The sequence below is a fragment of the Kryptolebias marmoratus genome, linkage group LG9 (genome assembly GCF_001649575.2).
Source record: "Kryptolebias marmoratus isolate JLee-2015 linkage group LG9, ASM164957v2, whole genome shotgun sequence".
Taxonomy (NCBI): Eukaryota; Metazoa; Chordata; class Actinopteri; order Cyprinodontiformes; family Rivulidae; genus Kryptolebias; species Kryptolebias marmoratus.
This window is the reverse complement of record NC_051438.1, coordinates 18,250,194-18,272,404: the sequence shown is the minus strand read 5'-3', so window position 1 is coordinate 18,272,404 and position 22,211 is coordinate 18,250,194. Positions and strand designations below refer to the sequence as shown.

General features: G+C 47.5%; 2 protein-coding genes across 4 annotated transcripts in view; one reads left to right on the top strand and one right to left on the bottom strand.

Annotated features, from left to right (window-relative positions):
* Positions 1 to 993: 993 nt before the first annotated feature.
* Positions 994 to 12,176, bottom strand: ssrp1a (structure specific recognition protein 1a). Of its 3 annotated transcripts, none has more exons than XM_017428216.3 (19): positions 12,099 to 12,152; positions 11,192 to 11,271; positions 10,082 to 10,267; positions 8,201 to 8,306; positions 7,913 to 8,106; positions 7,720 to 7,820; positions 6,853 to 6,982; positions 6,656 to 6,759; positions 6,408 to 6,536; positions 6,102 to 6,323; positions 5,878 to 5,950; positions 5,772 to 5,777; positions 4,094 to 4,229; positions 3,965 to 4,010; positions 3,316 to 3,451; positions 3,049 to 3,216; positions 2,384 to 2,481; positions 2,097 to 2,271; positions 994 to 1,390 (listed from the first exon to the last, which is right to left on the bottom strand). In XM_017428216.3, the coding sequence occupies exons 2-19, from the start codon at positions 11,243 to 11,245 to the stop codon at positions 1,325 to 1,327; spliced, it is 2,130 nt and encodes a 709-aa protein (XP_017283705.1). In that variant the 5' UTR covers positions 11,246 to 11,271; positions 12,099 to 12,152; the 3' UTR covers positions 994 to 1,324. The 3 variants fall into 3 exon arrangements, with proteins under 3 accessions (XP_017283705.1, XP_017283704.1, XP_017283706.1); XM_017428215.3 differs by having other exon boundaries at positions 995 to 1,390; positions 11,192 to 11,325; positions 12,099 to 12,176; XM_017428217.3 differs by lacking the exon at positions 5,772 to 5,777 and having other exon boundaries at positions 995 to 1,390; positions 11,192 to 11,325; positions 12,099 to 12,176.
* A 1,296-nt stretch (positions 12,177 to 13,472) lies between these two features.
* Positions 13,473 to 22,211, top strand: part of clcf1 (cardiotrophin-like cytokine factor 1) — a 15,306-nt gene continuing 6,567 nt past the window's right edge. The window contains exon 1 of the mRNA XM_017428196.3: positions 13,473 to 13,658. Within this exon, the coding sequence (XP_017283685.1) occupies positions 13,640 to 13,658 (19 nt within the window). The 5' untranslated portion in view covers positions 13,473 to 13,639. The remainder of the gene's footprint in view (positions 13,659 to 22,211) is intronic.

Genomic DNA, 22,211 nt, shown 5'->3' with positions numbered 1-22,211 from the left:
GTGATTAATATCGTCTCGCAGTCGGAGCTCAAATGCAGTCAAAGCCTTAAAAACACAAGGATTAATCCGCACGAACGGGGTTTGAACCCCCAATAATTACAGAACAAACAACAAAACAAAAACCGAAATTCAAAAAAGCGTAAAAAGTTGAACTGTGACAGCATCTGATCCTGAAGATCTTTCTTGAAAGAAACTTTCTTTTCTTTTTGTTTTAACTACAAAAATAAGTACGTCTATTAGAGGGTTCTCATAACGACTCCGGGCTTCTAAAGCTCTTTTTGAACCACCATCATTGGTTCCTTAATTCTTTATCTTTGTGTCTCACGAGCAGAAATCAAACTGAATTAGGTCTTATCTAAGGAGAAATCCACCCTGGGGGACTTCTGGTTGGAGATCTTCGAGGAGGTGCAGGAAGAGCTCTGCGTCACCGAGACACAACCTCACATCCGCCGGTGTCGGGCTCTTAAAAGCCCTCCGCTCCCCAAACCACGTCCTGCTCCAGCGTCGGTTTTCAGCTGGAAACCACCGACTGGAAACCTTTCACCATCTGACACACCCCCCCCCAGCCCAGACCGCCGCGCCTGGTTAAATGTGCTGCAGAGAGCAGAAAGCCTGCGGGAACACCTCGACGGAGACCGCGCTAAAAGCTGGTGTCGCGTCATCGGGCCTAATGGGGGCGAGGAGGGGTGAGGAGGGGGTGAGGAAGGTTACGGGAAGGAATCGGCTCGACGCCGCTGACGACTCCTCCAAGACTTTTTGGTCCCTTCTCAGCGACTCCAACTGTGCAGCCGAAAGAGCAACCGGTGTAGGGGGGGGAACATGCTCGATATATCAGGGATGAGGAATAAATGCACAAAGGGCTTGCCGTAGAACCCCCAAAGATTCCCCGGCCAGTCAGACAACAAGAACGTTACGCAGAAATAAAGTCAAAGACGTGAGAAGTTGTGGAAAATTATTTATTTCAGACTGAAAACATGACATCACTAAACAAAGAAAAACACCCCCCCCCCCCCAAAAAAAAAAAAAAAAAAAAGAGCACGACTCAGAGGGACAACAAGCTGAGCGTCTCCTCTGTCCCTGTCCACAATGAAGACGTCTCCAAACGACCCTCGCCGGACACGACGTTTTCGTCTCTTCACCGAGCTCGGCTCAAATACAGCATCATGAACGAGTCTCCAAACAGTCATGAGATTCGCCGCGGCAACTCGGGAGGGAGGGGGCTAAACGCGTAGAATTAAAAAAAAAAAAAATGCTGGAGTTTGTCGACTGGTCTGAAATCAGCGGGAGTCCAAACTGTCGGTCCTCGGCTTCCGGGAGCGTGTCTTTAATCGGAGTCTTCCTCCGAGCTGGAGGGCGTGGACGCCGCCGCCTCCTCCTCTTCATCAGCTCCCTGACAACACAGAAAAGAGCCGAAGGTTATCGCTGTGTCCAGATGTTAGACGGAGCCCGTCTCTTCACAGCAGCCTCGGGTGAAGAGGACGGTGCCGAAGGTGAGGTTTTGGTTTAAAAACTGGAAAAATACACGTTTCCTGATAAAATAAAAAAACTGAACTCCTGAAGGTGAAACGATCAGAACAACAGCTGGATGAGCTGAAGTCCAGCTGATAATTAAAGTATGTAAAAGCTAAAACCAGCTGAACAGTAGATGGAAGCAAAGGAAGAGCTAAAAGCAGCAGAAAAGTAGCTAAAAGCTACAAGTAAAAGGTTCAGTTTTTCACATTTCTGAAGCAATCTAAATGCATTTCTATGTAATCGTTCAAAATATACAAAACTAACAAAAAAAAGCTAAAGTTTCAGCCGGAACTGCAGAAGAGATGACAAACAGGAAGCAGAAGTGTTAACGCTGACTCAGCAACAAGCAAACATCTAACAGATCTTCTCCTCCTAGATTTATCAGGACAAAAACACACGTCTCCGTCTGAATTAAAATCTGATAAATGATGTCAGTTGTTGTCAAAACGGAGCAGAAAGCTGGGGAGGAGAAGCTGCTTCTGCTTCTCTAATGACAGAAACAATCTGAGCTCCGAACTTCGAGGAATAACTCGAGTTTTTAAATCTTCAGCTGACAGAAGACGGAGTCGAGGACGACGTCCCACCTTTTTCCTCTTGGCTTTGCTCTTGCGGTCCGAGTCGGAGGAGCTGTCCTCACTGGTCTCGATGAACTCGCGGCTCTTGAAGCTGTCGCTGGCTCCTCCCCGGTCCCGCTCCTTGTCCCCACCGGCGGACTTTCTCTTCTTCTCGTCTTTTTTGCCTCCGGATTTTTTACTCTCCCTGTCGGTGGAGAGCCGAGAGGGGGAGGAAAATAATAATATTAATAGTTGAAATAAAGAAAGCAACAGTGTCGTCATGAAGAGCAGAAACCCGTCGGCGAGGTCGGCCTTACTTCCTGGGGGTCGAGGACGCTCCGCCGCCGCTCTCCTTGTACTCCTTCTTTAGTTTGTCGTACTGCCTCTTCGCCTCGCCGGCTTTCGTCTCCCACTCCTGCAGGAGATCACAACAGGCTGACTTTAACACATCAATACTCGAGCTCAGGCTTTCACACAGAGACAGGAACTGAACAGAGCGTCCAAACGTCCGTTCTGAAGCGTGGAGGGAGAGCCTCGAACAGGTGGCGGCGCCCCCGCCCGATTTGTTTCAGTCGATCTGAAACGAATCGGGCGCCAGAGAAAGTTTTTCAACAAGTCTAACATCACATCTTAGCTGATGAAGATCTGGAGGGAGAGCGGATCTACTCTCTGGTGATAAATCGCTGCCCGAGGCGGTGGAGAGGCAGAGCCAGAGGGTGGGTAACGGTGGCCACCACGGATTAATCTGACTTCTAGGTTTTATTTCGCTTTAAAAACAGTTTATTCAAATGAACGGGTTGGCGATGCAGCGGTGGCCATCTTGGTTTTTGACAGTGACCCTGAATTACGCCCAGACGCCTCCACGCAACAACATGGAAGTCGGCACGTCGCTCATTTTCTCAAATCTGGACAGTCTGCGTTCCACTGAGGAGCTTGTTATTTCACAACGCTTCCAGCGATTAGACCACCCCCCGGTTCTCACCTCCTTCTCGTCTTTGCCCAGCTGCCTCCACATCTCCCCGGCCTTCTTGGAGATCTCGGTGATGGAGATGCCGGGGTTCTCCGCCTTGATGCGCTCGCGGCTGGAGTTCAGCCACAGCATGTAGGCGCTCATCGGCCGCTTCGGCCCGCCGCTGTCCTTCTGCTTCTTCTGCTCCGAGCCGACAAACACAGATCAGCGAGTCAACCGGCGCCGTTCTCCACCTTGTTTTTAGCGTTTGCGGCGTTCTCCCCCCAGCTGCGCTCTCACCTCTTTGCGGGGTTTCCTTTCTTTTCTCTCTCTCACGACTTTGGGTTTTTTGGCCTTCTTCTTCTTCTTGGCGCTCTCGTCTTCACTGTCGTCGCCTTCCTCACTGCTGTCGCTGGCAGAGGCGTTGCTGTCGTACCTGAGTTAGTGAGGGCAAAACAAGCGGGAGAGAAGGGGGGTGAGGATGAGGAGGGTGGGGGTGAGGATCAAACTTTTATCTCAAGTTTCAAGAAAGAAAACTTAAAACCAAACAAGAGAACCGCCATCACTCCTGTCAGGTCATCTGAAGCACGAGTTCCCTCACATAATCCTGAACACACGTGTCTAGATTGGGAGTTCATCTGTGACCTTTGACCTTGAAATCGACAGAGATCATGCCTGACACATGGAGTGTCCAGCTGGGGGAGTTTGCTTTTACTACGTTACACAGTTGCAGAGTTAGAGAACGGGCAAACGTTTTACATCAGGGTCACCTGTGACCTTCACCTTTGACCCCATGGTGTTGAAATCAATAGAGATCATCCCTAACACATCAGGTGTCCAGCTGTGTGGATTACTGTGTTAAAGGGTTATCAAATTTGGAGCTCGGACAGGAGATCGTCCACAATATGTCCCATCTGAGGACATGAAAGAGACTTTAAGAGACACTTACTCTTCAGCGATGTCATCATCTTCCTCTCCGGGGTTGAAAGATTCGTCTAAAGAAGAAGAAGAAAGAAGGGCCGGGTTTAACCCAAACCATCTCAACACGAACTCTTCCTTTAACTGAACGGTTCCTCACCGCTGCCGCTGCCGTCCGACTCGTCGCTGTCGTTGCCCTCCTCCCGGATCTTGCCCTCGGCCTTCATCCTCTCCAGGTAGGCGTCGTGCTGGTCCTCGTCCGAGTCGCTGTACTCGTCGATGTTCCCCTTCATGCCCTGGAAGCACACCGCACAGTCAAGATGGCGCCCGCCGCACAACACGACAACCGCGGCAAATCAAACCCGGAGAGCTCGGCTCACATCCGACAACCTGCTGGGAGAGGATCGGCCTGAGACAGAGGGACAGATGGACAGAGAGAGGGACAGAGAGACAGAGACAGACGGACAGACAGAGAGGGAGACAGAGAGGGAGACTGACAGAGAGACAGAGGGACAGAGACACAGAGAGAGAGACAGACAGGCGGAGGCAGAGGGACAGAGAGAGAGAGAGAGACAGACAGAGAGACAGACTGACAGAGAGAGACAGACAGAGGGACAGAGACAGACAGAGAGACAGACAGAGGTACAGAGAGACAGACATAGAGAGAGACAGAGACAGACAGATGGACAGGGAGGCAGACAAACAGAAGGACAGGCAGAGGGACAGAGAGAGAGAGAGAGACAGACAGAGAGACAGACTGACAGAGAGAGACAGACAGAGGGACAGAGACAGACAGAGAGACAGACAGAGGTACAGAGAGACAGACATAGAGAGAGACAGAGACAGACAGATGGACAGGGAGGCAGACAAACAGAAGGACAGGCAGAGGGACAGAGACAGACAGAGGGACAGACAGAGACAGACGGAGGGACAGGGAGACAGACGGAGGGACAGAGACAGACGGAGGGACAGAGACAGACAGACAGAGACAGACAGACAGAGACAGGCAGCTGCTCCCTGAATGAATGAGCTGCAGCTTCTTTCTGCTTCTTTAACTTTATTTAAAGAAACATCTGTCGAAGGCTACCCTCTCTCTGCGTTCACAGGAGTAAATATGGACGCTGCACACGGTCCATTCTGAAGAACCAACTGAATGATCGTCGGCCATGTTTGTGTTTCCGCCTGCACCGCGGCGGCGTTCAGACGTGTCACCAGTGGATGCCGTTTCTGAACTTCTTAAAACCTTTTCGTCCCTTTTTCTATTCCGCATAAGCAACCAGTAAAAGAAGTGATGCGGCCTCTGTTGAAACGTCGCCGTGGAAACCACATTTAAACAGTTTCCTCCTCCCAGACGGTCTTTTCCTGTCCGCGCTCGTCAACACCCGCGTCTGCCGGCGGACAGAAACGACCGGCCTGGGAGGCTGCCGTTAAAGCGCCGACAGGAAATGGATCGGCGGCTCCATTTGTTCTCATTGACCTCCTCTGATGACCCCGTCGCCATGGCAACAGATGGCCTTGATGCCAGCAAAATAAAACAACAAAACCCTGCCGATCTCTTAGAACCGGCAGATTGATCAGCGCCGAGAGTTAAGGAACACCAGAAGCCCCCCCCAGGCGGCGCATTAGTCAGCATGATGCAAACACACACACACACACACACCGCAGGCCTGTCCCATGATTAGCCATTAATCCCTTCAGATTCATCAGGTTCAACACCAAAAAACCAATCAGGAAACCAGATCAAGATTATCCCAAACGATCCTTCAACAGCAGAGCATGCAGTCAGAAATCACTCCACGTCGGGAAACATCACACACGACGCCCGTGACCATACCCACCTTCTTCTACAGGGAGGACACACACACACAGGAGAAATGCAACAAGAGTCAATATCTGGGGGGAAAATCCATTAAAACACGAGTCTCGTCTGAGGCGATGCGTTACCTCCTTGAAGCCTCTGTTCTTGATGTTGAGCTTCTTGGCGTTGACGAAGTCAAACAGTTTGCCGTACTCCTCCCTGGAAGAGAAAAAGAAACGGGGGTAGACGAGCTTGAGCTAAGCAGCGGGGATTAAACCCTGATTTATCCGAGAATGAACCTCCCGAGCGAGCCGCTTCGGTTCTGAAGGCGAAACTAAAACCCTCCCGAGTCCCGGGGGGGCGGCCTCACCTCTCGATGCTGCTGAACGTGTACTGGTTCCCCTGCTTGGTCTCGATCTCGAAGTCGAAGGACCGCGTGGTGGTGGTGCCTCGGGCGAAGTTCACGCAGGAGATCTCCTCGAAGCGCAGGTGGACGGGCGGCTTGTGGACGTAGATGAAGCCCCTCTCCAGAGGGTAGAGGAGGCCCGAGGACGCCTTGTAGGAGCAGGTGATGCACTGAGCCCCGGAGTGGCTGAGCGGGGCGAGAGGGCGGGTGAGAAACGCAAACCCCCCAAAAATAAAAAAAGGAACGAACGGTTTAAACCCCGATGCTCACCCCTGGAAGTTTCCGGGGACGGTGATCTTGCGGTTGACCAGGGCCTTCATCACCCTGCTGACCATCTCGTAAAGAGACCCCGACATGTTTTTACTCAGTTTGCCCTCAAAGCGGCGCTCCACGTCCTCCCTGTCAGCAACAGACAGCAGGGTTAGGGCCTCGAAGGCAGAAACGGGTCAGACTCCTCCGGACTCGTGGCTCCCCCTGGTGGATGCCGGCAGCAACGAGCCGGGGCAGCTGCTACGTACTCGCTCATGTTGAGGGTGAGGTTGATGTCCTCTTCTTTGGAGAAGAGCAGAATGAGGAAGTGGTAGCGGGTCTGACCCTGCTTGATGGGGGGATCCAGGCTGATCTACGACGGAGACGGAGAGAGGAGGTGAGGAAACCTCCCCCCCAGCAGGGCGACGAACAGAAGGTTACAAATAAAAAACGGGCGCTCGCTCACCACGAAGAACATCTGCCTCTGGTCTTTGTGCGGCAGCAGGAAGAGGCGGAGGACGGTGGTGTACGGGATTTTGTAGTCGAAGGTCTTACCGTGCAGGTGGAGGAACGTCGGGTAGATCCGGATGTCGTACCTGAAGGAAGAGATCAATGAAAGACGGACTGGAATTTATCTGCAATCCCACATTTCACACACATTTCTCCCTGTTTTTAATGACAACAAACATTTAAATAAAGCTGCGTTCAAACTGCTGCAGACAGAGGAGCTGAAACTCGTCTTTACTCTTCCTGTTTACATTTAAGAACAAGAAAATGTTGATTAAGAAAGACAATCCAGTGATTCCGGTTACTATAAAAGCCTTTAAATCAAAGTTTTAAATCAAGCTTTGCCGTAGCGCGGGGGAATCCCTTTGTATAATGTTAGGTACGATTGTGAAGCTCAGAGATTCCCCCCCCCTTTTTTTTTAGATACAGGGCTCTCAGAAATAAAACTACCTTCTAAGTCTGCTGATAAATCGCTAAATTTCAACAAATTAGGAATCATTTTGAAGCTGTTGAGATGGAGAATCTGAAAATATTAACTCCTGACTGTGACTCATTTTGTCAGAACTATTATTATTAATCCTAAAGAATATTAATATTAATCTGGTCTAAGCTGAGGGTTGAGTTCCCATCTCTTGTTTTGTTTAAAACGTTGCTTGATATAAAACCAGGATTGCTCCACATTCTCCAGTTTAGGACAGATCAGGTGGACAGCAGGTTCTGGTTCTGGGTTCTGGACCGTTTTAAAGACGATGGAAATAGTTTGAACTCTCCGAGGAGGAGTAAAATCATCAAGCCGCCTTAATGAAAGCATGGCGGGATGCTTCACCTTCCTCTGGGCGTCAGACACTGCAGCTCCTTGAAGATGCACACGGCGTCTCCCGTGGCCTGGATCACGTCGGCCTTCGACAACACGTTCTGGGCGAACGCCTGAAGGACAGAAAGAAAAACGGAGCGGCGTTGGAAACGAGGCGACGGACCAATGAGAAAACAAGGCGAACGGCGGGGGAGCCGCCCCTCACCTCCACGGGGTCCTGCCGTTCATCCGCCTGGCTGGGCGGGACGTAGAAGCGGACCTCCATGAGGGAGACCTCCGTGTCGTCATTCTGGTGGAACTCCAGGGTGACCTCGTTCTTCCCGGTGGCACACTGGGACACGTTGGACAGGGGGATCTCGAACGCCGAGGTGTCGTTGATGTCGAACGACAGCAGCGGCCCTGAGGGAGACAAAAAAAAAAAACGGGGGACACGTCCTGACTTCCTGCACCACATTCAGGACCTGAAGGCCCAGAGGAACCGTCGGAGTCTCACCTGAGAACTTGGCCGTTCCCCAGTTCCAGCCCTTCACGCACATGTCCTTCTCCGACAGCTCCACCTTGTAGTTCGTCTTGAAAAACTCGGAAATCTTCTCGAAGTCCTGACGGGTGGAGATGACAGTGGAGGGGAGGGGGGGAGATAAAGCAGAGGTGATGACTTGTGTTGTTTTAAGGCAAGAAGGAGGAGGAGAAAAAAAAAAAAAACACGAGCCGAGAAGCAGCAGCAGCGCCGGCGGAGAATTAATCAAACTCAGGAGGTGAATGTAATCCATCCGCCTTTTCTGTCCCGACAATCAGCCCGTTTATTTATCCTGCAGGCCCGCGGCTCACACACAGCGACAAAACCACACACACACACAGAGGCGGTAGTACAAACACATGTGGAAGTGATTGCGACGTGCGAGTGTGTGCAGGGCCGAGCGAGACTCTGTGGGAAAGCAGATTTACGCACCTGGATGTTTGCCTGATCATAACGTTATTACAGCCAATTAGAGCGCAGAAAATCTGTGTGTGTGTGTGTGTGTTCATCAGCATGTTTGTTGACCTGGACCGAGGAGCGGTTCTGACCGGACGACGTGTGAACCCATAACTTGTTTGTACGTTTTAAACCCTGGCTCCACAGGTTAAAGGTCCTTCCTTTGCCGCCGTGCTGCAGCAGTTTGCAGGTTTTTCTAATAAATCAACAATAAACGTATTTAATTTAAATTTACGTTTATCATAGAGCCAACATCAAGTTCACGATTCAAAGATAACTTTTGATACGTCTGGGAAGGCTGTGTTTTAAGCTCCAACATAGAAACATACTCCTATCGACATGTCGGATTATTTTATTTAGATTTATCTGAGCCTGCAGGCAGCAGTAAAACTCAGAATCAGATGATTGTTTGAACAGAAAACGTTTATTTTTAATTTAATGCTGGTTTGACTTCAAATAACTGCTTAATTAATTTAATAAAATGGAATTAGGACGATCAAACATTACGTGTTTGATAACGTTGTGGAGGTCTACGTTTCTTTCATCGGGTTCGTTTGTGAACCCAAACAGAACCCCATCTGGCTGCACACACGCTCATGATGTTCCACTAATCCTTAGATCTAATAAAACGATCTGTAAGGAGATGAAAACGCTCCGAACACGGGAACCTCCGAAGGTCCGTGTTTGGCAGAAAGCCGCCGCCTTCAACGCCGGCCGGCCTCCTGAACATCTGGATCGTCCCGGCTCGTCCCACAGACACTCAGCGCGGGGATCGTGGGAGCCCGGATCCACATTCTGGGCTGTTTCAGAGGCTTTGAGGATCTGCGGGAAGTTCGAGGACAGAGGAGACGATCCCCGCTCCTCGCTTCGCCTCCCGACACCAATTACCAGCCAGCCGACTTCACCCCGCTCCCTGGCAGAGGTTCACGTCTTCCTCGAATTATCTGATGGATGAATCAAGATGTCCGCTCCGCACGCCAGCAGCTGAACCTTCAGCCAGTTCTCGATTACCGACGCGGAACGTGGGATAATAAACAATGACTTCACGGCCGGCGCTCCAGGACCGGAGGATCTGTCTGATTAACCCCAGGAGACGCGCACCTCGGGGCAAACCCACACCTCCAGCCCAGTTTTTCATCCGACTGTTGACGTTCTCCTCACACTCGGAGGAACCGAGAGAAGAGAGGGAGGGTGGGGGGAGGGAGAGGAGTGATTAAAAACAAACAACCACAAATTTTCCCTCGTCAGTTCTCCGAGCCAGACTAATATAAACAGGGCCTCAGAAGAGCCGATGATTGCACTGTTTATGGAACGCACGCTGGAGCTGGTTTCCCTCATTAATCCCATTAGGAGGTCTGAGTTTAACCCACACACACACACACCCCTCACAGGACGGCTCACCGTGTCCCTGAAGCCGTCGTACTTGTAGACGTGACCCGAGCTGGTGCCCAGCTTGATGCCGTGCCCCAAACACACCCGCCTCCACTGGGCCTGGCTGAGCTCCGCGGCCGGGATGCTGTCCACCTTCCCCGTCTTGTTGTTCTTATAAACCACGTTCTGTTTGCTGAAACGCAGCCGGCCGTCGTTCTGCGGCGACACGAGACGCGTTAAAGAGCACTTTGACTTCAAATACAGAACTTCAATGACTAAAATCCCTCATAGATACACCAAAACAAGGTCATGAAATATAAAAACAGAAGAAATAACAGTAGAAACTTGGATAAACACTAAAATATATCTACATTTCTATATATTTTGCAGTTCAACATGTAGAAAACTTTACAAATTCAACATGCAAACAATGCATCTTGTAGAATAAGGTTATTAGAGCACATTAGGAGCTTTAAGTCCTATTAGTCTGGGGTTAAAATAGCAAGTTTTGTTTCTAAACAGCTTTTCTTACAGCTGACAAATTCATTTTAACATCTGACCCTGAGGTTTAATAATGACGGAGCTCTGTCTATGGGATTTTTATCATCCAAGACATCCATGTGAAATATCACTGTTGATTTAAACTTGAAAACTGGGTTCGATTAAACCTTTTCAGATGCATCAGCACATCATAAAACAAACTCCTTTAGTCGTTTTTTTTTGCAGTTCTGCGTGGAAAGAGAGAGTCGGTTAGTGTAAAGCTAAAACCTGGTTTCTGTTAAGTGTCGTTGACTCATTTAATGGTTAAAATAAGACGCTGCACATTCGTAATCCTCCCAACAACAAGTAAGAAACAGATGCTGGGTTCTCCTGATATGTCAGATCTGATGGATTATGATGATTAATAAGTCCCGTCTGTCCTTCTCATATCAGTAATGTTCCTTAAAGCAGGTAAAATTATAAGCTACTCGTCATATTTCATTACTTTGAACATATTTAATGTTTTTGTCCAAAGTGTGTAAACAGTTGTCACAGAAAGGTGTTTTTTTTTTTAAGCGACAGGGGTTCCCTGAACTTGTCGGCTCCAGAATCCAACTGGGTCAAAGGGCAGGACGCCGACCGGCCGGCGAAGGTACTGACCCAGGAGCCTTTCACCTCCTGGTAGATCTCGTTGAACTCCAGCGTGTCCCCCATGACGGCCGCAGGCGACGACTGATGCTCTGCAGACAGAAGAGACTGCGTCAATCCGGCAGGTTCACCAGGAGGACGGGTTTCTTGATGCCCGGCAGGGGAGGATCGCAGGACAGCAGCAACAGGGCGAGAAAAACAGGAAAAAATACAGTAAATATTGCAAATAAGGCTTAATGACAACCAATAAAACAAGAAAACAGAGCTTAGTAGTAACAATAATAAAGTACAGGTGTCAAATTCACCTGTATATGACATGACAATATAAATTATTGATGTTAGTAATGAGATAATTAACTACAGATCCAGTTTTAATACAAAGAAGCAGAAATCTGAATATAAACAACAACCACCATTTAAATCTGATCCATTTGTTTTCGTTCTGATTGGCTGATGTTTAACAGTTAAAACGCTGAGGAGACCAACAACCAGCCGGGGAAAATAAAATTCAAGCAGCGGGAGTTTTTAATTCCGAGACTCAAATAAAAGTTCAAACTCAAAACAAACCTCAGCCGTCGCTCCGTTTTCAGCGATAACGAGCGGCTAAGCTAACCGAAAAGGCGCATGAGGAGCGCTTCTTTTACGGCCCAACGTTCGTCCGCGTGCACCGCGACGAGCGGAAACAAGCGAGCAGACGGGACACCGCCCCGCTGGGACACACGGTGCTCTAAATCGAGCGCCCTCGAAGAGCTAGGCCGGCTATGGGGAAAAACCCAGGCGAAATTAAACGGTTCGTCCAGCAAAGAAATAAACTTCGAATAAAGCTGATATGCGCGCGCCATCACTACTTGACTAGGTTAACCCAGAAACTGGTTTCTATCCAAATAAGAAAAGGTAGTTTGAAAACTTATTGTCTTACAATGGCTGAGATGCGCAGCTTCTCCTGTTTCCCGCGTGTAGCATCAGAAGCTAGTGCTACGTCACCGGAAACAACAGCGGCCTTTGTGTTATTTCCGGTTTGTCGATTTTTTTATTTTTTTTCGGTATAATATTTTTATTTTATTTTTTATGAAGAGCAACCACTCACTGAGGCATATAAAAACAAACTGCATTTGTAACAGTTAAACTACTGCGTCTACGGGAAGCTCATTAAGTTGTTATTGCGCATGCGCAGACCAGAGCGTGCTGCAGTGACCACTAACCGCCACCAGGGGGGGCGCACCGCAGCTAATGAATCTGACAGTTTCCATCTCCTCTGATGTAAGAAAAAAATCTACTTTAAAAGATTAAGAAATAGAGTTTAACAACACACAACGAGTCTATTTATGTTTTACAAATTAAAGCCAAATATATATATTCATTTCATCATGTATGAACAAATATAAATGTCTTAATTTACAAGATAAAGCTGGTGCTGACGTAAAATCTGGATCAAATTAACCTGCTGGGGTAAAACTGAACTGTTTGGCAGCTTTATAAGATAGTAACTTGATCATACATATAAACAAACTAAAAGTGGACGGAAAAATGTAAATTAAACACAGAACTAAATGTAGACAAAGTGGATGTGGTCCCGAAGGCCCGTTTTAAATTACAATAATCCCACATCAGGTGAGATTGAGCCTCAGCGCCGCACACACCCGGATGGATGAACCTCCCATTGCATTCAAAATAAAAGAAGGAAATAAAAGGACTGGAGTTCTTGGCCTCCCGATTAATCCAGCCCCGGAGGAGCTCCTGTCAGCCCAAATAACAGAACCACTTTATTCAAACGCATAGGAAGGGATTTTACATTTCTGCTGGATTATAGGAGGATTTAAGAAACCCCGGGAGAACTGGGAACATCAGGGGGATTACTGTCAGAGAAATCAGAGAAACTACAGCACGAACCAGGAAATAATCTTCTGATTAACAAAAGAGATGGTTAAAAAAAACAAAAAAACTTTTTTTATGATGATTTAATCCAGTTGATGGGAAAAAGTTTAAACGATTGAGTGGAAATTAAAAATAACAAATGAATGGAAGGGCCCCAGTGTTGGTCCTGGTCCGAGCCGAGCCGAGTCGAACCGAGTCGAGCCGAGTCGAGCCGAACCCGCCGCCTCTGATTGAAGATTAAAAGATCAAACGGTTCCTGTCGGCTCGGGTTCGCCGAGATGAGAGACAGAAATGAGTCGAGACAAGTCCCGAGGTTCGGTGATTCACCCAGGAGGAGGAGGAGGAGGAGGAGGAGGAGGAGGAGAGGCAGGGACAAAAAGGGGCTCCGCCGTCACTCCGTCTGTCACACAGACCACACACAAGTCAGAGGAACCACAATCAATCTCACCTCGGACTCACACTCATCTGTCTTTTTTTTTTTCCTGCTTCTCCTTCCTCCTGGTTTGGACCGAAGCAGAACATCACCTGCAGGCTTTTTTTTTTTTTTTCCTTCCAGCAGCGGAGAAGTTTTCCTCCTGCAGGACGATGGGAAGCTCCAGGGAAGGTAAGGAAGAAAGTTTGACTCCTGCTCGAGCTGACACCTCCTGTGATGATCCACCACCGGAAGTTTAATAAATTAAATAAATTAATTTTAAAAAAAAACAGCAGCAGCCTCTCTTAATGGCACCTGATTTACGGCTTGTTTTTGGAAAGTTAGAGAGGAAACTTTTAATTTAATCCCAGTAAAACTGAATCATCTTTGAATTGTTTATTGAAACCATTTATTTATTTATTTATGAAATGAAAATCAAATTCACCCACGCGGGGTCAAAGAAACACTCAGACACAAACACGCTTCCACCTTTATTGGGGAGTCTTTTATTTTGGTGAGGCCTGTAAACACCTCGTTGGTGATTAGGACCGACCGCAGCCGGACGTTTCTCTGCAGCGCCCGTCGGGCTGACCAGTAGTCGTAGGCAACTCGGATGAAAGGGGCTCCACTCCGCCGCCGACGCCACCGTCCGCGTCGCCAAAGTGAGCGCGCCAGCTCTCAGGCATGGCGGCGGTACCATCATGCTCTGAGTGTGTGGGGCACAATAAAGTCCAAGTTGTGTTTAAAATAATACAAATCATTGCAGTTTTCTGTCGTAAAAATCATCCCACTCTGGAAAAAGAACTGTTTGAATAAATAATTAAATAAAATTAAGGCGGTTCAGGTTTAAAAAGTGGCTTTAAAACCATTTTATTTAGGAACAAAAAAGGCGATAAAATGTGAAAAAAGTCAAAGGCAGCAGGTCGGTTCGGCTGTAAAAGTAGCTTTGGGTTCATTTGTAGCTCCGAGCTAAAAGGTCGGGACCAATAAAGTGTTTGTGTCAGGGGGCCGAGGGGGCTGGGGGGGCTGAGGGAGCCAGGAGACCCCCGTCTCGTTAGCTGTCACTGATATGAGGAAGTACATGATCCGCTTTAGTCAGGGTGAGACACACACACACACACACACACACTCACACACACACATACACACACACACACACACACACACACACCTCCTGCCGCCTTCTCCAACCTCTCCTCTCATATCCCAGACTGTGAAATGTTCGTACTCCGGTAAACCAGAAACACGGCGCTAGTGTTCCCTCGCAGGAATGCACGTCGCCCGCCGCCGTTAATGCCAGTTGTCTGTTCTGACTCGACTTCACAGCGTGAGTTGTGTATGACTCTCAGCTACCGCCACAACGAGTTTTAGCTCAGTGCCTGTAAAACTGACCGAGCTGTAGCCACTTCAGCGTTAGCTAGTGTCAATCAGCTGTGGCGGCCATCTTGAATCGGACCGACTCTGAAAGTTAATCACTCGTAGACACACATCTGATGATGACTTCCTGAAGGTTTCATTGAAATCCATCCCGTGGCTCATGAGATATTTTGCTAACAGATGGATGGAGTTGACTCCAAATAGTTGGCAGCGAATTTTAAACAGCGATCTCGCGCGATCTGTTAGCGCTCACAGTACATGTTGGCGCTCAGTCTCAGCTACTACCACACCAAATCTTAGTGCGATGTCTTTTAAATTAATTGACTTATTGCCATTTTTGTGTTTTGTATCACCAGTTGGCTGTAGCAGCCATCTTGAATCGGGTTGACTCCAAAGGTTGATCAGTTGTGGACGCGCATCCAGCGTTTGGCGTTTGAAAGTTTCATCAAAATCTGTCCAGTGGTCCATGACATATTTTGCTAACAGACAGACACGCGGGTCCATCCAGAAGCACGGATGTGTGTTTTTTAATCTGCTCTCCGTGTCTCTGATGCAACGTTCACGCGGAGGGAAACAGGAGAGTCGAATTAGCGTCGGTGTGTTTCGGATAAAACCCTTTAGCGTGCGTCGGAGCGGCGAGGCGGAAAGCGGGATAAAGCGAACCCTTCTGATTCGCTCGGGCCATCCTCGATTCTTCACGGTGCCGGGGGAGTCCGGAGAGGAGAGGGGGGCTGGCATCCGAGGGGTTAATGCATCACAGATTGACAGAAGTTCGCGGCACCCAGAGGGGAGGAGAGGGGGGGGGAGGCTGATATAAAATGAGCCGGTCACGCTTTGAACAGTTACACATGCTGTTTACATTTTTCCCAAATTAACATGGCCCCTCGCTTCCAAAAACGCTCCCCTTTTCTCCTCTTCCTCTACCTCCTCCAACCTCCTGTCCTTCAGGGCTCCGGAAGATCCTCCCTCGCTCTCAGACAAAAGCTTTAAAGCTGTCGAAAAAAAACGCAACTTTCTTGCGTTTTCCGTTTTAATCGACGTTTTCTGTGTACGTGTAAAAATAAACCTCTAAACGCTCCCCATCGAAACCCAAAGAATAATCCGGAACAAACGAGCGAATTCAGCAGAGTCGTGTTTTGTTGCCAGCAATTCCGAGTCGTTTGTTTACATCTTGACGGTAAAATAAAACCCGGATGCAGACGGCGTCGGAGGAAGGACGATGGAACCGAGACGAAAGGGAAAAGGTGACCATCTTCTTCTTCTGGAAAAGAAACGGCAACTAGAATTTGGGAGGACGTCGCGCGGCGGGCGTAAGCCGTGCCGAGATATTCCGAACTAACCGGAGACTTCCCGTAATTGATCGCCAAATTTATTTGTAATATTTGCAGCTTTCTAAGGCAATTTACATAAAAAAACCCTCATGAGTTTGAGCTGTGTTAACCCCCAAACAGCAGGAATTGTGTTCGTAGCTTAAATATTCTAATTTAAAAACACAAAAATAATCCCGTATTTCACGTATTGCAACGTTATTTGTATTTTTTACATAATTAGCGGGCATATAGTGCTGAAGCTGGTTCTTTATAGAATTTTTAAAATCAAAATGTTGAATATTAAAAACAAAACGTAAAGAATAAATTAAAAGGTACTCCCAAAAAAATCCTAAAATATGAATTTTTTTTTTTTTTTTCCGTATCAGTGGGTAATGTGGTCTTAAATTAAAACTAACCAACAGAACAATGGCGCTGTTACAGTCAAGTTTTAGGGATAATTGGAATTTCTCATCTGCCGTATGGAGTTAGGGTTCGATATAACGATCCCTCACATGGTTTTCATCCGGCGTTCCGACTTTCAGCTGCAGAAGTTACGAGCAAATGAAGCAGTAAAATGAAAACGTGGGAAGGAGAAGTGTTTGCCTCTGTCTGAAATTAGTTCAGCTGCTCGTGTGCCGAGAAATAAAACGACAGATACGTTAAGAGTTTTGCAACTTATTTTATTCCACAAAATAAAATAAAAAAAGAGGAACGCAGAGTCAAGACGGTATTTAAATATAAACACGGTTCAGGCAAAGGTAATCGCTGCAAAGTCAAAAAAGACAGGGTAAAATAAAATTTTAAATTAAAAAAATTATTAAGTAAGAGAAACAAAATCGTAACAACTTTTTCTCATATCAACGGTTAATTTGTCCTTAAATAAAAAAATCTGTGACCAAATTTTTTTACCGGACCATCCGGTTATTCGGTTGTTCGCCTTTGGAAACCAAAGTGACTGAGAATCGGTTAAATTTACCTGCCAGCCTAATTTAAATCGATGGCGTGGCTCAGACCTCTACGAGGGTTTTTCCCCGGAGGTAGCTGAGCATGTTGTTTACGTTGAGAGCGTACCCACGTTTCAGAAACACAAATCAACTACCGGACTGAACGCTTTAAAACTGGCCCCATTTGAAACACTTCGGGATGCTTCTTCTGTTTGATTTCAAACTTTTCAGTGACCTTTAATTTGTAAAATTTAGACTTAAAACTACAAAATAAAACCTTTTTTGTAAAAAAGAAAAACACTTAAGAGTTTTGGTAAAGGTAAAATTTTTTATTCTGAGCTTTAAAATAAACCTGAAAACGTCTTTGTTCACGCTTTTAAACCGAGTAAATGTAAGCACACGTTCAAGCAGTTCAGATTTTCTTTTTGTTTATTTATTGTCATTTTTAAAAGTAAAGCAAATAACTTGGATTTTCTGTATATTAGAAGCCCCCAAAAAGCAATTAAATAAAAAGAAACTGTATAAACGGCTGAAAATTGGGAGTAATTTGCAGTTCTGCTGATCTGCTGTTTTGTCGACTGATTTATAAAAACTCCCGGCTGAACGGAGGGAGCAGGAGTTCATAAAAAACTGCGATTTCTTTTGGTAAAAACCACAAATTTAGGAGCTTTGAGAGGTTAATAATAAAAAAACCAACAGCCAAAGGTCTGGTTAAAAAAAAAAAAAAAAAAAAATCAGAGGAGGAAGGAAGGAGAAAATGAACGACACCGAAGGAGGGGAACGAGTGCAGCCCATTTACAGACAGGAAAAAAGGGGAGTGGGGGCGATTTTCAGATGGGAGTTTGACATTTTAGAGAGATTTAAAAAAAAAAAAAAAAGTAGGACAGATGGAGCAACAATGAAACTGGAACCGATTCTGCAGTAAAAACAAAGCGACGGCAACCTTCTGATTTGGAAAAGAAAGAAAAGCCGAAGGAAGGAAGGAAGGAAGGAAGGAAGGAAGGATGGGCTTATAAGGTAAAAGGGGGAGACAGACTTCAAGAAAGCGAGCCGAGGATGTTGAGTTTACGACGCTGGGAAATGGTTTCTGGGAATAAACATATTTTTTTATTGGATCCTTTAAACGACTTTCCTCTTCCCTTTGTTGTTTTTTTTAATTTTTTATATTTTTTTATGTTTGACCGTCTGCTCCTAAGAGGCTCACAAATGTCTGCATGAACAAAGAAAACGAGACGGGAGGAAGCTGTGGATTGGCGGCTTGTTGTCGTTTCTGAACGGACGCGGCGATGCGTTCGGATCAGGGGGGATCTTGCTCTCCGGAGCGCGCTCTCTGGATGCGTATGTGTGTGTTGAGTTAGGAGAGGAATGCGCACTTGATTGAGTACAGGCTGCCCATAAATCTGGCCTTTAACTGTACACAGACACACAACGCTGACCCTAACCTCTGACTGTCAACCAGCCCCCCCACACCCACCGTGTAGGCTTGTCCTTTTCCCCTCCGCCCATCCATCTGTCCCCTGATGCTCCTCGTTATCGCCCGCCGGGCGGATGATTGTGCCTTTGCTTCTGTGTCTTGTCATGTTAGCGAAATATCCCGTGAAGCACTGGAGGGGATTTTAACAAATCTTTCAGGAAGTAGTCACTGGATGCGCATCTGTAACGGATTGAATTTCAGAGTCGACCCAATTCAAGATGGCTGCCACGGCCAACTGTTTTTTATTTTTTATTTTTTTAGAAAACACCCAAGTGGCTCCAGCCGAATCAGTTTCTCAGACACTGAGCTGAAGTTTGGTGTGGCAGTAGCTGAGAGTCGCTCAGCCGATGTCCACGTTGGGCAGTATTTTTATACGCCCATCCAAAGATGGGACAGATTAAGGCGTGACACCGTCTATCCGTCTGTAAGCTCTAAACTGAGAACCCTTTAACACAGAAATGTCAAACTGGACACCTCATGGGTCAAGGGTGATCCCTATTGATTTCAAGTACAGGTGCTCCAACATTAACATGTATTCAATGTTGTTGTGTTTGGGGAAACTTATGCTTCGAATTTTGATTTTTTTTTTGACAATTTTCTGGTGGGTCGTATTACGTACTGTTGGCGTTACTTGTGTAGCTTACAATTTTACCATTAACCATTGGAGTCGACCTTGTTTGTCTGTTAGCAAAATATCTCACCAACCACTGAAGCCAGTTCTAAGGAAACAGTTGGAAACTAATAGTCGGACGCTCGTCTACAACTGATTAATTTTTGGAGTCACCCCGTTTCAAGATGGTTGACATAACTCAAAGAATTTTCCAGACACTGAGCTAAAGTTTGGTGTGGTAGTAGCTGAGAGTCATTCATGAGACGTGCTTCGAGGGCTTCAGATCACATGAAGCATCGTTTATAAGGTTCTGATGAGTCCGGTCCGTCAGCCTCTGGCCCGTTAGTCTGCGTGGCAGCACTTCTGCAAATCAAGGCAGCGGACGAGCGCGTGTTGATTCAGAGGAACACTAATGGGACGGAACATTCCAGAAGAGAACAGAACCGGGTCGTTTGTTCATTCTTCCCAGCGAGCGCTCGTCCTGAACTGTTGGCAGCCAACGGACCAGACCTGAAAGAGCTAAAATACCTCTGAGGAACGAAATATTCCGTTGGCCACAGGGAGACTGGAGGGGCGATCATGTAATCGCCAGTGTCCCGGTGTTTGTGCGCCTGTTAGCAAAATACCTCGGGAAAAACGGAGCGTTTTTTAATGAAACTCTCCAAAAGTACACCTACAGCCGTGTTTTTTTATCGTAAAAATTCAGCTGAATCTTCGATTCAAATGTAATGCAGGTTGGATCTCGATCGTTTCTGGTTTTGGGAGCTCGTTTTACTTTGAAGGGCCGCCGCCGAGGCCTGCCTGAGGAAGTTGCGACCGTTCCTTGGACTCGGTGGATGAGGTGGACTGCTTTGACGCGGTTTTAAGGAAGACCTTGGTTTGGGGGTTTTGCGTGTTTGGTTTAAAAAAAAAACTCCTGTGCTTTTAGCCGGTTTCTCCCAACATTATAGGTTCATACGCAGTTTCCCACAAGTCTCGGCCGGAAGAGCCAAACGCGATGTTTTCGCCAGGATGGCAGGTAAACGTGAGACAACGATGGCCTCAAAGCAAACTAAATCCAGGGACATGAGGGAGGGAAAGATACATTCAGAGGATAATGACTGTCAGGACTGACCGTAATGTACGAGCTGGAGTATGAATAGAACCAGGGTCAAGACAAACGCCGGAGGCTCACCCTGGTCACCATGGTAACCACACACCTGTGTCTGTCACTCCCTGACTGCCAAGTAAGTGAGAAACAAGACTGAAAAACTAAGCCTCGAACAAAAACAGCCGCTGAGGGGGAAACCACAAAACGGACCTTTAGAGTTCCTGAACCACTGAGCGGCGGACGACTCCGATGGCGACACAACGGCCTTTTTTAGGTTTCTCCGGTGTTTTATGGAGGCGATACGGCAGAGTTAGACAGATCCTTCACCTCCACAGCTTGGAAGAAAGGAGTTTGAGCTTCAAACTGAAGCCTGGAGGCTCGGCTGTTTGCTCTCTGTATTCTGGGATGTATCATTTATATTTGTGCCAAAAAGGAGCTTTAGGAGGAATATGAGGAGGATCAGAACGTTTTAGACGGCCCAAACGTTGGTGAGACGTCAACCGTTTGTTGAGTATTCTGCAGAAAACACAGACACGTAAAGTCCAACTCTCCGTCCAAACTCCGAACAACGTTTCTGCCTCGAAGCGACGCCGATCCACAGCGCCCCGTCTGCCTCGTGTGTTTCTCTAAAACCTCCTGGTTTTTTTTTCTGTCCTTGTCTTCATTGTGCGACGGACCGCCGCCGTTCTGGATGTAGCTGCACGGGTCGGTGTAGGTTTAAAGAACATCAGAACAAAAAACCTTCAGCCCTCGGAGGGATGGTTCAGGTTTATTTTTTTGAAGTGGGGTTCAAGGTTAATATCCTACTTGTAGAGAACCTAAACGACCTCGGTCTGCGCTCTCGTTAAAGCGGGACGAGGTCTGAATTCCGCCTGCTTCAGGTTCCTGTAGTAGTCGACTCCAGCCATCCTAATCAATGCCACAGGGGGAAGAATAAACAGAAATTTCCACCTTATTAACAACATCTTTCGTGGCCGTACATTATGTTTCCTCTCCTTTCAAGTGGTTGCAGCGATGGAGGGCAGCCTGTTCTCTGGCAGCCCGTTTTTTTTCTCCCCCCTGAACCGCACTGGAAAGATTTCCTCTCTCACACGGTTTTCCCACCGTACCGAATTCCCCTTGAGCGCTCGCTTAAAGATGGCGGGGCGTGTCGGGAGCGAAACACCGGTTTCACCAAAAAAAACAAAGAAGGCTGTCCGGGGGTGTAAAATATCATGTGTTACATGGAAGGAGGGGGGGTGCTCTGTGTGCCCCAGAAGTCACCTCTGAACCCTGACCCTCCTCCCCGCGGTGATGTTTAATTTAATTGAAACCTATCTGGGGCTCAGGAGCAGCGCTTCTCGGACCCTGGTGTCCCACATCTGACATTTCACCGGAGAACTAACCCCGAGATTTAAAAAAAAAAAAAAAAAAACTAAAAACATAAATATGACGTCCCGCGTGCAACTTCTTAAAGCGGAGTTACACACCCGGGGGGTGCACAGACGCAGGTCACGGTCGGCCATTGTGGGGAACCCCTGTGTTGCCGTAACGCGATCCTCCCGCGGAGAACGTTCTGGTTTCAGCTGTGCCCCCCTCCCTGCCCCACCGCCGCCACCGCCACGCTGCCAGGTACTCAACCCTCCAAAAGCCGCAGGGCTCGCCTTGAAGTCGACGACATGCTGCAGTTACTCAATCTAATACTGGGTAACAACAACACAGCTCCGGGTTTCCAGTTATCTCAGTTCCACACGCACACACACACACACACACACACACAAAAGAGCGGTTGTTTTTCCGCAGAGCTTGCTTTCTTACATGTCAAAGCTCAATCAAAACAACAAGAGCCTTTCCCGTCTGGCAATCATCTCCGAGCATGTGGCTGCAGACAAAAAGGAACTGCTCTGGAACCGTTGATTTTTCTCCCCCCCCCCATTCCCGCCTTGATCCAAAACCCCCAG

Bases quoted from the DNA above. Each gene is read 5' to 3' on its own strand.
- ssrp1a (XM_017428215.3), bottom strand. From the start codon at position 11,245: ATGGGGGACACGCTGGAGTTCAACGAGATCTACCAGGAGGTGAAAGGC. The intron at 8,307-10,081 runs GTGAGCCGTCCT...TCCACCCGTCAG, and splicing joins ACGACGGCTTCAGGGACACG to GACTTCGAGAAGATTTCCGA. The intron at 6,760-6,852 runs GTGAGCGAGCGC...TCTCCGTCGTAG, and splicing joins AGAGGCAGATGTTCTTCGTG to ATCAGCCTGGATCCCCCCAT.